Here is a 14,765-nt window from a genome sequence, read left to right as displayed (position 1 = left end):
ATGAATGGTTTTCACATAAAATCTCTTATCCTTGTATTCTCACAATCTTGATTTATCTCCTCTTCCATTGAAAAGGGATAAGCTTTTGATTGTTAGAGATTTTATAACAATGGAAGAAAATCAAGATTTATTACAACTCTATTGTAAAATAATACAAGGACTAAAATAAGAGATTGATTAAATATATGTTACAATACATATATATACACTATATATTATATATATATGAAAGGTAGAAGAGAAGATTACAACACATGTAATATAATATATGTATATATATAATAAGAGAATAATATATATATATAAACACTCACTCACAACCTTGAGTGTAGATTAGTGGGGATCACCATGGCTTGAACAAGGTATTACACCTTTGTCCAAAAGCTTATTTCCCCCTATCTCTAAGCACTAAGGGAACTCTCTAGGAAATAGCTTTGGGAATTATCAAGCCTTAGGGTTTTCTAGCAAAGTGCTTTCTTGATAGAAAACTTCATCTCTTACAAATGAGCACATTAGACTCCTTTATATAGTGTTTAGGTGATCACACTTAGAATTCAAACTCACCATCTCATTTCTCTCATATAATGAGCATTAATATAGTTTGTAACAACTATATTTCAAACCATTTGAATCCTATCATCAAATTGTGTAACATCTCTTTTATTACACAATATTATGATCAACCAAAAGAAGTTACAAAAGCAATTAACTTTGTAACTCTTCTCCATGTTATAAAGTTTAGGTTACAATTTTAGGTTAAATAAATTATATGTTACACAATTTATTTACCAAATACCTAATACATATTATTCACATAATAATATATATTATTACATTTTAATCTACACTTATTATATTATAAAATAATATAACATTGCTAGTTGCAAGGGTTTCTACGTAGAATTTCGTAAAAATGCAAAAAAAAAAAAACTATTTTGAAGTGTAAAAATGAAAAAGCCCCTGTTTTTTTACTTACAATTAATAATTGAAAAAAAATATTATTAATAATTAATAAGTGATACAATTAACTGTAATATGTTATTAAGATAATTTAAAAATAAATTAAAAAATAATGTTTACATACTAAATAAAATACAATTTAAATGTGTGTAAAATAAAAAAAAAAAAAATCAATTTCTAAATTGTTAATAATTAAAGGTAACATCGATCTATCTAAAAGTTATAGATAAGAAAAATAAATTAGATACTCTTAATATGTAGGATTTTAATCTTCTTTTGCTCCACATAGACAATAGTATAATGTTTGTATTTTGTACTTTTCATTCTAGCTGAGTCCACATATAGCATGTAATGATAATATCTTATTTCTTACCGCACATAGATTACATTAATTAAAAATCGTCCCAGGCCACCCAATACTATATATCATGAACTACTCCACTATATATCATTATTGGTTGATCCACTTGATCGACTGCATTCACAAATTAAAAGCAAATCATAGAACTTGCACTATATATATATTGAGATGAATTTTATTGGCAAGCATGAAATTATGGATAAAACTAAAGTTGAATCTGTTCATGACTAAAATGATCAGCATTATAAATGTCAGCTACAAAGAATCTGATAATGACTAACTCATAATGGCATCAATTTCATCACCTAATTAAACAGTACTAATGGACATAATACAACATTAGCAAATAAGAAAGAACAACACGTAAAGAAAAATAAAGTAAAAAATATGCACATGGCAATATATATGACACAATAACATGTTTTCCCACTAGTACGACCCTACCATGCAATAATAATAATTCAAGGTATCATTTATTAATATTTTTGTTCTAAATATATGAGAAAAATGTTAATAGGCACAACTTGACACCATGCAATTAAAGATGTCATATCACGCACTATTGATCGCTAATTATAACCACATTTGCAAAATGATGCGATGTCTATATATTAATATTGCAAAAGAGCAAGAAAAGGAGAACAAACGATTGATTAGCTAGGTTATTAGTAAAGATAACATAATAAAGGATCGATGATGATAATAATCAAGGAAAAAGAGAGGAGTATGGTGAAGCCATCGGAGAACACTCCACGCCGGCGGCTTTGGCTCTCAGTTTTAGACCAGATGAACAATCCAAGTCATAATCCAGTCATCTACTTCTTCAGATCATCACCATCAAATAATAACAATAACTTTTTTGATGCTAATATTCTCAAACACTCTCTTAGTAAGGTTCTTGTCCCCTTTTACCCTATAGCGGGTCGCTTACGGCCCGTCCAGGTCCACGGAGGTGGCCGAGGCCCCCATCCGCGGACTGAGATTGACTGCAACGAAGAAGGTGTCCTCTTTGTCACGGCGGAGACAACCGCTGTGATCGATGACTTTGGTGATTTTGCTCCTACCCCACAACTCCGGAGACTCACTCCAACTGTCGACTATTCTCTTGGAATTTCTTCTTATCCCTTGCTCTTAATTCAGGTAATTATTTCATCATTCAATTTTATTTTTATATAATATCCATGGTATTATATTAATTAATAATTACATAGTCTTGTCTTTTTTTTTTCCCATTTATATTGCCTATTTTTCTCAAAATAAAATAAATTTAAAATATTGTTGAATATATTATATATTTTCATGAGATACCTAGCTCCATGAAAGAAATTTCATTTATATAAATTAGGGTAAATACCATTTTGGATCTTGTGTTTTGCAAAAGTTACAGATTGGACCTTGTGTTTTGTTAAATAACAAAATGGACCCTGTATTTTTTAAAATAGTAAAAATAGGACCCTGAGCTTAATTTTTGACAACTTATTTTTTAATACAACCAACTTGAAGACAATGCTTAATACGAACAGATACAGAAAATATAAACAATTTTGTTATAGCACTTTTAGATCGGATTATAATTAAATTTTATTTTGACAAAAAATTAATTCAGGGTCCTATTTGTACTATTTTAAAAAATACAGGGTCCATTTTGTCATTTAACAAAACACAGGGTCCAATTAATAACTTTTGTAAAACAGAGTGTTCAAAATAGCACTTACCCTATAAATTATTTGTATATAGTACAATTCTGGAAAAAGAAAATAGTATGTACTAAATACAGTAAAAAAAAGTTATTTTAGTGAGGATATTTTACTTATAATATAAATTTTGTTTGACTGTAACTTTTAGTTATAATAAAAGTTTATTTTGGATTAAAATATAATATTTATATACAAATTGTTACTAATTTAATTTTAATCATAATAAATTATAATTTTTGTAACTACTACTCTTAGCAGATAAATTTTATTAATCACAATAAAAGATTAAAAATTTATAATTAATTTTTTTTTTAATCATAAATTTTATTATGACTTAAAGTATTTTGTTTTTCTTTTTTTTTTTGTAGAAATAGTATATAAGATTAAAAAGAAAAACACAATTATAACTTAGTTACGTTTTGTTTCAAATTAGTTATTGCAATATTATATATTATAAGCTCTGAATTATTAATTATAATTAATTCAATTTTAGGTTACTTATTTCAAGTGTGGTGGAGTGTCAATTGGGTTTGGTTTTGACCATCATACAGTAGACGGAACTTCAAGTTTTCATTTCATTGAATCATGGTCAAGAATCACTCGTGGACTTGAAATGACTATTTTACCCTTTCTAGATCGAACACTACTCAAACCTCGAAACCCACCTAATCCCACATTTAATCACATTGAATACCACAACAACAACCACCAAGACAAAAATAGTACTACTACTGATACTAGTAATAATCTTTCTAATGCACCTAAAGTTTCCACTTTGAAAATCACAAAAGAGCAACTAAACACCCTTAAAGCCAAGGCAGAAGAAAAAGATAGTACTACTAATAATAATAATAATATGATGATGATCAAAGCTAGTAGTTATGTGACTTTATCAGCTCATATTTGGAAATGTGTTTGCCTAGCACGTGATAGTGATAACAACAAAATCAGTACTCTATTCCTCCCAGTCAATGGAAGATTCTCTAGAAGATTATTACAACCCAAAATTCCAGTTGGTTACTTTGGTAAGGTGATATTTGCAACTGTAGCAGTGGCTAAGGTAAGTGATCTCAAAACAAAGCCACTTTCTTATGCTGTAAATTGCATCAATGGAAGTGTGAAGAGAATGGATAATGATTACTTATTATCAAGTATTGATTATTTGGAACTTCATCCTAATTTGTCATCCATTAGACGTGGGGCCCAGACATATAGGAATCCAAATCTTGGGATTACTAGTTGGGTTAGATTGATAAATTATGAGGTTGACTTTGGTTGGGGTCAACCTATTTATATTGGACCTGGTGGGATTATGTACGAGGGAAAATCATATGTTATACCTTGTCCAACTAATGATGGGAGTTTATTAGTGGGCATAGCTCTCCAACCACAACACATGAAAATGTTTGAGAAGCTCTTTTATCAGAATCTCAATATTATCCGATCTACTTTATGATGTAGTTAATATTAGTATTACAAATTAAAAGTGAGAGAACTAAGATATATATCGTTTCCATTATATATGTAGTTGCTTTAATTAGGTCTTTCTGGTGGCTTAAGTTTGTAATATCATGTTAACTATTTGTGTATGGTTTGTCTAAGAAATTTAATTAATAAAATTATGCTTAAGTTTGTAATATCATTATATACAGATGTAAGTTCGTGCGTGCTGTAGTCCTATCTGTATTTATTTATGATTTTCAAAAAATGGGCTGTGCTGTGTGCCGCAGAAAAATATAAGTCGTGCCGAATTAAAATTTTAAAGGGTAAGCCCAATACGACCGGACACATAATTTTTATTATGTGGGGGCTTAATTATTATTATTTTTTTATGTTTACTTTATTTAATTTATTTATTTTTATGGGTTTTTTTTTTAATTTTTTGTGCTATAATTATAAAAAAGAAAGAAAAATATTTAATTTTTTTTAGCCCCCACAAGTCTATAAGTGTGTCCGTCCCGGGACACAATCCATAAACCTGATATATTATTTTTGTACCGTATTTTGCTTATACCGGCCTTTATTTCTTAACAGGGTAGCCCTTATTTCGTGCTTCTTGTGTTGTCTCGTGCTATTAAGGATATATTTTTCGTGTCATATTGTGCCAAGTCGTAGTATTGTGTCATATAATGTCTAAATTCGTATTTTTTCGTGTCTACTCATACTCATGTCTTCTGAATTCGTACCAATTTTGTATGGCGTAAAAATAATAATATACAGTAGTTGTGAATACCATGCTCAATAGTGGTCTTTCATTTTTTAGTTTTTTAAACCTCTACAATTGTATTTAATACATATCAGTCAACAACTGAGCAATGTCTTATCAAAACAAAATTAGCCATAATGATAATATTAATATATATTTCAACAAACCAATAACTCTCTATATTTTAATTCCAAGAAATCTATACATACATATACAAATTTAGTACAAACTTTGACCCGTCTGAAAATACTATATATATATATATAGCCTACGTTTATATATTTGGAATCTTCTACTTGACTTGGTTGACCAACACATATTATATATAGAAATTTTGTTAATAATAAGGACATATTAGCGTACAATTTGGAATAATCTCTACTTGACTTGGTCGTCGACCAATAGAGATCTATTTTCTTTATAAGTAAAATATATAATTATATAACAAGGAAATTAAAATGCAACTTAATTGGTTATCGTTTAATTGATTATTATGTATTATATTACAATATTATTTCTCTAGTTATATATAATTAACTTGATATTATATACTTAATTAATTACCTAACGGACTAGTACTGGTTTTCACTTATATAATTATATTATAACTAATATATATATATGTTCTGTGGCCTGTGTGCCTATATATATATACAAGAACCTAATTATGTTTCCTCGACCATTTATATATCATCAAAGCATATATATTACAATCTGATATAATATATGGCCACAAATAATGTTCTGCTACTTTTCTTTGCGTCTTTTCTCCTTATGACAGTTTATACTGCTGCTCATGCAAGAATCTTCTTACCAGGTAAAATAACAATTGTTATCAAATTAATTAACCAATATATTTATAGCTTCGTCGGTATATTTTGGTCAGTTTATATTACATTTTATTCAATTTAATATAAAAATACAAAAAATTTAAATGTAACCCTTTTCCAATCAAGAGAAAAAAAAAGGGATTATTTCACAAAAACATATAAAAACAACAAAAAATTACAACAATACGGTTTCACAGAATTTTTAACATTTTTACGATTTTTTTGATTTTATTTACATAAAATACGGTTTTTTTATATTGTAATCTTGTTTTTTTTTTGTTGATTTTTTGTTGTTATTTTTATGTAATTTTCTTGTTGATTTTATGTCGTTTTCGTGTTATTTTTTGGAAAACCGTAAAAATGTAAAAAAAAATATTCTTTAAACATAAAAATGTAAAAATTTTACAAAAAAATGGTGCCTTATGTAATTATTCTAAAAAAATAGTAACCTATCCACGGGTTGGGCCGTTAATTGGCCCAAAACTGAAAAAGATAAATTAAAAATGAAAATAGTAAGGTATTTTGAAAAATAAAATACTGATGTTACAATTTTTCTTTTCACAGAGAATAATAGAAGCGAAATATCAAAGTTAGAAGGACAAAAACCACCACTAACACCATCACCATCGATACCAAATCCATTTCCTCTTTCGAAGAAGATTGGAAATATTATAAGAAGAACACTGGAGCCAATGATGTCGCCTCAACACTTATCACTACTTTTAAATGGTCTATCCATAAAAAATGAAGATGATAACCAATTCATCGAAGAAGAGATTGGTAGTACTATTGTTGATAGGCCAATGCCTCCATCGCCACCGCCACCAAAACCAAAACCATTTCCAACTCTTCCAAAGGAGGTTGGAAATATCATAAGAAGAACACCGAAAGCCAATGCCTCCATCGCCACCATCACCAAAACCAAATCCAAATTTAATATTGGCATTTTAGTCAAGGGCAAGTGAATTATGAAATTCATGAAGATGACGTGGACCAATCACATCAAACTATTATATATATTATAATTTATGTGAGTGAGTGAAAAAAATAAAACAATTCATTAATAATTTGTGTTTGTCGTGTCATGTGTAGGTTTACATATTTTTATGCTTTAAAACTTATTATCCTTTCCAAGAATAATTGATTTTAATAATATACATAAACTTGAGAAAAATAATGTATGTGGTGTTTATATCATGGGTTTTTATTTTATATATTTAAGTGTAATGATTCTTAATTAGTACATTTTAAATTAAGACACAAAACAATGATAATAAATAAAATAATATTTATTTGTTTATTTTTAAATAAAATAGATGATGGAGGTTTTATAACTTACATGTACTCAAAATGCTTTAAATATTGCTTTCTACAAATGCTTTGAATTTTTGAGGCAGCGTCTTCAATAAAAATGCAAATAAGAAATTTAAATGTAAAATATAATTTATTTTATCAGAAAGTCTATTCTAATAACGTGTTAAATTGTGATGCAAATACCTTATATAATAAAAAGTAATTTAAATTTGGATCACAATATAGCATAATATAAAATTTACATTACATGTACATTAAATGCTATTATTTTATATTTACCATTACAGCATTGCTATTAGGCACCAGTGGTGCCTAGAACCTTTTAAAAACGTGTCACTTTGCGATTGGTTAGCGATACTTAATAAAAATTATTATATTAAACTATAGAACATTGCTATTAGGCACCAGTGGTGCCTAGCATCTTCCCGACATGTCGCGTTGCGATTGGCTAGTGATACTCCCATAAAGCTATTATATTAAATTATATGGGACCCGATACTTAGTTGAACCAATAACGATATTGACACATAGGAGGGTGCTAGGCACCACTGGTGCCCTTTAGCATTTCTCTAAACTATATGGGATCTGATACTTAATTGCACCAATAGTGATATTGACACGTAGGAGGGTGCTAAACACCAATGATGCCCCTTAGCATTTTCTCTTACCGTTATGCTATTTTTAATATTTTATTACTAAAATTTAGTTAGCATGTTCATTTGCTGACTTTCATAATTATAATTATCTTATTATTAATTTTTATATTTACTATTGTATGATTATTATTATCAGGGTCGGCCCAAACATTTTGAAAGCCTTGTGCGAAAGATTAAAATTAGATTTTTTATAAGAAAAAGAGAGAAAAAAAAAAGTAGTGTACATTAAGACCACAATTCCCTTACAAATTTTTTTAAAATACATTCCTAAACTTTCAGTTATAAATTTTTTTAGGAATAATTTCATAAATACACAAAAACAACAAATAAATTATAAAAAAATAATCGTACATAATTTTAAACATTTTTACGGTTTATAAAATTTATTTATAGAAAATATGATCTTTTGATGTATTTTTATGTTATACTTTTGTTATTTTATTGTTGATTTTTTTTATTTGTATATTATTTTTTTATGTTGTTTTGTTGTTATTTTCTGGCTACTTTTATGTGGATTTCTTATTGTTTCCTTGTATTTTTATAGAATATCATAAATATGTAAAAAAGAAACTTTGAACGTAAAAGTGTAAAACAACAAAAATAGGCATTTTTTCAAAAAAAAAATGAGCCTTAAAAAATGGGAGGCTTTGTGCAATGACCCAAGCCGTCCAAAACTTGGGCCGACCCTGATTATTATTTCATATTTTTAATAAATATAGTTAGATCAACATTAAATGACATATAAAATTTTGCATCAGGTTCATAATGTCATAAAACTGTTATTTGAACTAAATATAGATCAACTTTTACATCTCTCATAGAGATAATCTAAGTCAAGAGCAAGTGGTTATTGTAAGGAGAAATGCTAGCTAAAAGGTAGGTTAACAGTCTTCTCAATATCATAGTACTATTAGTGTAATTAATTATCGGATCTCATATAACTTAAGATAATAACTTTTAAGGAATATTGCAAACCAATCATAGTATGACACCTCTAGATCGCTAAGAATGGTACTCAATAACAATACTTTTAATTATATTATGAAAGTACTACTCATGAATTAGATGATGTGTGGACCAAACTCATCTTGGTGTTATGTGAGTGAGTCATAATATAAGAGAATTGTTACTGGGGTATGATGAGGGGTGTTTATAAAATACCCAATTCAATTCAATCTGCACGATCTAATCTAATCCAATCTGCAAAGTGCGGAGATCCGCACTTGTGCGCAGATTGAATGTTGATTGATATGTAAAAATAACCGATCTAATCCAATCAACACATATTTATATATATTTAAAAAAATTATATATATATGCAATTAATATTTTAATACAAAAAAATAGTAATTTAAGAATCTAATATATGATATAAATATATTTTAAAATTTAATAAATTTAATTTATATCCTATTATTATATGGGAAAAATATAATTTAAAACAAAATTAATTTTTTTTTATACTTATAATTTTTTTTTTTGAATTTGTTAATTTATTTATTTTAATTTATTTTTGGAAGCATAAAAGAACAATAATTTATTTTTTTGTTAGTTATATGGTATTCTAAAAGTTGTTACGTTAAACTATTATGGAATTCGATACTTAATTATATCAATAGCAATAATAACACATAGAAGGGTATTATTATATGGGAAAAATATAATTTAAAACAATTTTTTTTTTTTTATACTTATAATTTTTTTTTTTGAATTTGTTAATTTATTTATTTTAATTTATTTTTGGAAGCATAAAAGAACAATAATTTATTTTTTTGTTAGTTATGTGGTATTCTAAAAGTTGTTACGTTAAACTATTATGGAATTCGATACTTAATTAGATCAATAGCAATAATAACACAGAAGGGTGCTAAACACTACTTGTACCTCATTTCTCGTATATTTATTATGTATATTATATGTAAATTTATAATCTAACCTGTCCCAACCGCCAACAACCAACTATTCCATCAATAGTTTGATTAGTCACATTTATTATTTCTAACGTTATCAATGTCACAAGTCGAATAATTGGTGGAAACATAATCTCATAATGTGAAGCAAAATTTGAAAATAGAGCTTTGATATTTATTTTTAATATATTATCAAAATAATGTGGCTTGTTATTAAGAAAGAAAGTAATTAATATAAAAATATTGTATTTTATAATTTTTTTTTGAATAAATACTATTTTGGACCATTTGTTTTGCAAAAGTTATAAATTGGACTCTCTGTTTTGTTAAATGACAAAATAGATCCTATATTTTCTAAAATGGTAAAAATAAGACCCTGAGCTCGATTTTCAACAATTTTTTTTTAATATAATCAACTTTAAGACAATTTCTAATACGAACACATATAGAAAATATAATCAGATTTGTCGTAACATCTAAATCAAATTATTATTAAGTTTTATTTTGACAAAAAATTAATTCAGGGTCCTATTTGTATAATTTTGAAAAATACACATTTTTATCGTTTACAAAACACGAGGTCTAATTAATAACTTTTGCAAAACACAGGGTCCAAGATAATATTTACCCATTTTTTTTGTGAGTAACTCACGTGGAGAGCACGTATTATTTCACTAGTATATATAGATATCTTATAAGTTGGGGACTTATATCATTATAGAGGGCATGCAAATGATGAATATGAATGTAATGGAAGTGAAGGTGAAGGAGAGGACTCTAGTGAAGCCGGCTGATCAGAATGGCCCTCCTCGACCAATCAACTTTATTCCATTATCAGATTTGGACTTGATTTATGAGGAAATGAGAAAGCGGATGAGCACATGCCTCTATTTCTATAATAAGCCTAACCAAGAAGAAGTTCCAACATCTAACCACTTTTTCGACCCTTCTCTCCTCAAAAAATCTCTTGCTAAGGTTCTCGTTCCATTTTATCCAATTGCAGGCCGTCTTGGCCACGACCACAACCGTCGTCTTCAGATTAACTGCAATGACGACGGTGTGTTGTTTGTCGTGGCCGAGACTAGCTCTCACATCCACGACCTTGGAGATTTTACCTCTTCTTCGAATCTCTCCAAGCTCAGTCCTCCGGCCCCCGACTACTACTCTACCGAAATTTCTTCTATCCCTTTACTGGCTTTGCAGGTGTGTAATCGATAGATTATTATATATGATATTGAATACGTGATTTGGATTCAAATATATTTATGATAATTACTATTTGTTACTATACTTGTTAAACACCACTTGTTGGTCTAGCCTATATATATTTATGAAATTATGGACTCTAGTACGAGATATTTGCCAAACTTATAACAACATATTTATAGATGTTTCACTACAAAATTATTCTTTTAATCATACCAAAATTTGTGATTAAAAGTAAAAAAATTATGACTATTTATAAATTATTATTCATACATTGTGACTGACTAAAATTATTAGTCATAAAAATTATAATTTATTGTGACTAAACTTACTTTTAGTCACAAAACTAACTAGTGACAACATTTTAGTCACAAGTAATATTATTTTGTAATTAAAAATTACATTTAATTGCAAAAGAATTATATTATGTGTAAAAGTTGTTACTAAACAAGGCATTTATTTTGTAGTGTGCATTTTATTTTATTTTTAGAAAAAAGTTATTTTGTTTAAAAGTTCTGATCAACTAGTTATTTTATCATATTTAATATCACTCATGACTCACCCTTACTAAACAGGTTACTTATTTTGGATGCGGTGGAATTTGTGTAAGTGTTGGAGGAGCACATGTTGTAATGGATGGAAATTCAGCTTTCGATTTCGTAAATGCATGGTCTCAAATTACTCGAGCCAAACCCACCATCACAACTCCACCAGTTTTTGATAGGACTTTACTCTCTCCTCGAAATCCACCACAAATATTGTTTGACCACACTAATGATGGATATCGACTCCTTCATCAACCCAACCAAGACAACGATTATGATGATCTTAATAATAATAACAACAACTTCATCAAAGTGATTGTAGTCAAAATCACTAAGGATCAACTCAACGCTTTGAAACTCAAAGCTAATAATAATTTGAGCACATTTTCGATTTTGGCTGGCCTTATATGGAAATGCACGTGCATGGCACGTGAACTTTCTAAAGATGAAGAGACTAAATTAAGTTTTTCTTCTAATGGAAGGTCGAAACTTAAACCACCACTTCCACTTGGTTATTTTGGCAATGTCGTTTTTGAAAATACGACAACGGCTTTGGTTGGTGATCTTCAATCCAAACCCTTTTGGTATGCATCTAATCTTGTTCAGGAAACTTTGACAAGGAATTTGGAAAATGAGTATTTGAAATCTGTGATCGACTTTCTGAAAGTTCATCCCAACACAAAGCGTAGGTTTGAATTTGGATCTCCAAACCTTGGAATTAATAGTTGGTCTAAATTTTCTATTTATGATGCTGATTTTGGGTGGGGTCCACCTTTTTTGGCACATTGTGGAGCTATAACTAATGAGGGAAGATCATGGATTTTCGATAATAATACTAATAATGGAGATTTATCTGTATACATATCTCTTTATTCTCAGCACGTGGAAAAGTTTAATAGTTATTTTAAGAATTTATTGAATCAAATTTAAAAGTGACATGCACTTAATTAAATAAGTTGATTAATTATATTTGTTCTAAATTTGTATTGGTGTTTATTAATTTATCAACTTTTTGTATAAATAAACTATTTAGTATATATTACAGGGCAGGCCTTGTTCATGTTTCTAATCCTGAACCATTAAATGGTTTATTTCTTTTTCTGTATAAGAAACCAAAGAATAATGAGATAATAAATTTAGGCAAATAAAAATACCAAAGGTTCCAGGAATCACATAAAAGCGAAAACATAAATTAAGGTAAACTAAAATAATGTGAATATCAGAATATGGTTAAAAACGAACTGGGTTGGATAGAAAGCCCATCTCTGCTGGGCCTGGTTCTAGGCCTAAGAAAGATTGAAGAAGTGGATTAAGAGGAGTGTCTCATTAATCAGGGAAAACTTACAAAAATATTAGAATTTTGGTTAATTTTTACAAAAATACTATCACACATGATTTTTTTTTTAAAAAAATACTGTGTTTTTATAAAACACCAGTAAAACACAAAACAAAACAATTCAAAACAACAGTAGAACAATTAGAAAACACCAGTAGAACAACAGTGAAAACTTAACACAATATATGAAAGGGATAATTGCGGTAAAAGTCCCCAAAAAGTTAGGGTTGATGCAGATTAATCCCCAACCTCAAAAATTGGCGGTAATAGTCCCTAAGGTCACCATTTTTGTTAATCCGTTAGTACCTAAGTTAAATAGTCCGTTAATTGCTATAACAATTACCACGTGTCAAAACATTATTGGTACACTTAATAAATATTATTAAAAATTTAAATAATTAGAAATTAAATAAAAAATAAAATCTATAAAATTTATTTATTTTCTTTTTCTTTTATTAAAATTAAAAAAAACCATTATCTAAGAAAATATAACAAAATCCTATAATTAATACCCAAATCCCACCCACCTCGATCCTTCTCTTCTTCTTCTTCAAAGAATTTATCAATGTTACAGTAAAAAAAACTAATATTCAGATCTAACTCACCACCCACAAATCTCTCACAAACTCACTATCATGATGATGGCATCAAAACCATTGCTCCGATGGACAGTAATGGTTCAAATGGTTAGGCTCTGCTCATCGACTACAAAAACCAACCCAGAACCGGTTCATTGGTCTTCAAATCTTGACCTTCGGCGAAAAGCTTTGGAACGATATCGGCGTGGTCCCGATCTCAAATCTGAGCATGGTGTGGGTGAGAATTTTTTTTGTTCTTGTTGTGGGGAAACTGTAGGAGAAGAAATAAAATGGGGGTGAGGCTTGCCACAGGAACGATGTTGTGATTTGTGGGGTAGTCTAGCTCAAACAGATCTGAGGAAAGTGGAGCTCGAAGTGTGGTGATGATGGCTGCGCTGGGTTGAAGAGAAATGGAGAAGATGAACAAGAAAAGAGGTTGGCTGGGTTCATGAAGAAGAAGAAGAAGGGAAGAGAGAAAAGCAAGGGTCGGCTATGGAGGTTTTAGGGGACGGCGGTTGGAGCTTCAGACCATGGCTATGGAGGTTTTGGCAGAATGAAGAAGACGAAGGGAAAAGAGAAAAGTGATGGTCGGTTTTGTGAAAAATAAAAATTAATTAATTTTTTTAAAAAGAATTTATTTGTTTTTATTTTTTCAAAAAAAAAAAAAATTATGATTTTAAAATATTTGTTTTTAGTTTTTTATTTTATTTTAAAAATTTTAATTAAAATTTATTATTTGGACCAATCAAAAATTGACATGTGCCATTTTATTTGGGTTTAACGGATCAGTTAGAAAGAGGGACTAACGGACTAACGAAAATGGGGACCTTAGGGACTATTACCGCCAATTTTTGAGGTTGGGGACTAATCTGCATCAACCCTAACTTTTTGGGGACTTTTGCCACAATTATCCCTATATGAAACTTATAAAAAAAACATAGTAAAAAAATAAAAAATACCGACAGTATTTTTAAAAAAAAAATAGTAAAAATTAATATACCATGTAAATTTTCCTTAATTAGAGTGCTCTTTTTACACACTCTAATAAAGCTTTGTCTTAAAACTCACGTTGAAAGCCTTTAAAAGCTATATATGTATTTTTTTTTTCAAAATAATTATTTGTAATAAATTAAAATTAAATTATTTTATAATTTATACGTATATTA

The 14,765-nt window shown here is 28.6% G+C and overlaps 3 protein-coding genes across 3 annotated transcripts; all 3 read left to right on the top strand.

Moving 5' to 3' along the window:
- The first annotated feature begins 1,785 nt into the window (after positions 1 to 1,785).
- Positions 1,786 to 4,663, top strand: LOC115707959 (shikimate O-hydroxycinnamoyltransferase). Its single transcript, XM_030636079.2, has 2 exons — positions 1,786 to 2,461; positions 3,512 to 4,663. Exons 1-2 carry the CDS (start codon positions 2,015 to 2,017, stop codon positions 4,472 to 4,474), a joined length of 1,410 nt encoding a protein of 469 aa, XP_030491939.2. The 5' UTR covers positions 1,786 to 2,014; the 3' UTR covers positions 4,475 to 4,663.
- A 257-nt stretch (positions 4,664 to 4,920) lies between these two features.
- On the top strand, positions 4,921 to 7,333 carry LOC115707964 (uncharacterized). The gene is made up of 2 exons (XM_061118499.1): positions 4,921 to 6,041; positions 6,619 to 7,333. Exons 1-2 carry the CDS (start codon positions 5,951 to 5,953, stop codon positions 7,017 to 7,019), a joined length of 492 nt encoding a protein of 163 aa, XP_060974482.1. The 5' UTR covers positions 4,921 to 5,950; the 3' UTR covers positions 7,020 to 7,333.
- Positions 7,334 to 10,610: 3,277 nt separating this feature from the next.
- LOC115707961 (shikimate O-hydroxycinnamoyltransferase) lies at positions 10,611 to 12,665 on the top strand. The gene is made up of 2 exons (XM_030636080.2): positions 10,611 to 11,137; positions 11,716 to 12,665. Exons 1-2 carry the CDS (start codon positions 10,661 to 10,663, stop codon positions 12,613 to 12,615), a joined length of 1,377 nt encoding a protein of 458 aa, XP_030491940.2. The 5' UTR covers positions 10,611 to 10,660; the 3' UTR covers positions 12,616 to 12,665.
- Positions 12,666 to 14,765: the final 2,100 nt, after the last annotated feature.

Source organism: Cannabis sativa, chromosome 1 (genome assembly GCF_029168945.1).
Source record: "Cannabis sativa cultivar Pink pepper isolate KNU-18-1 chromosome 1, ASM2916894v1, whole genome shotgun sequence".
In the NCBI taxonomy this organism is placed as follows: Eukaryota; Viridiplantae; Streptophyta; class Magnoliopsida; order Rosales; family Cannabaceae; genus Cannabis; species Cannabis sativa.
The sequence above is the reverse complement of the archived record's forward strand: the minus strand, read 5'-3'. Positions and strand labels throughout refer to the sequence as shown.

Coding starts and splice junctions, on each gene's coding strand:
- LOC115707959 (XM_030636079.2), top strand. CDS start 2,015: ATGATGATAATAATCAAGGAAAAAGAGAGGAGTATGGTGAAGCCATCG. Junction 2,462..3,511: donor ATCCCTTGCTCTTAATTCAG/GTAATTATTTCA, acceptor ATTCAATTTTAG/GTTACTTATTTCAAGTGTGG.
- LOC115707964 (XM_061118499.1), top strand. CDS start 5,951: ATGGCCACAAATAATGTTCTGCTACTTTTCTTTGCGTCTTTTCTCCTT. Junction 6,042..6,618: donor TGCAAGAATCTTCTTACCAG/GTAAAATAACAA, acceptor TTCTTTTCACAG/AGAATAATAGAAGCGAAATA.
- LOC115707961 (XM_030636080.2), top strand. CDS start 10,661: ATGCAAATGATGAATATGAATGTAATGGAAGTGAAGGTGAAGGAGAGG. Junction 11,138..11,715: donor TCCCTTTACTGGCTTTGCAG/GTGTGTAATCGA, acceptor CTTACTAAACAG/GTTACTTATTTTGGATGCGG.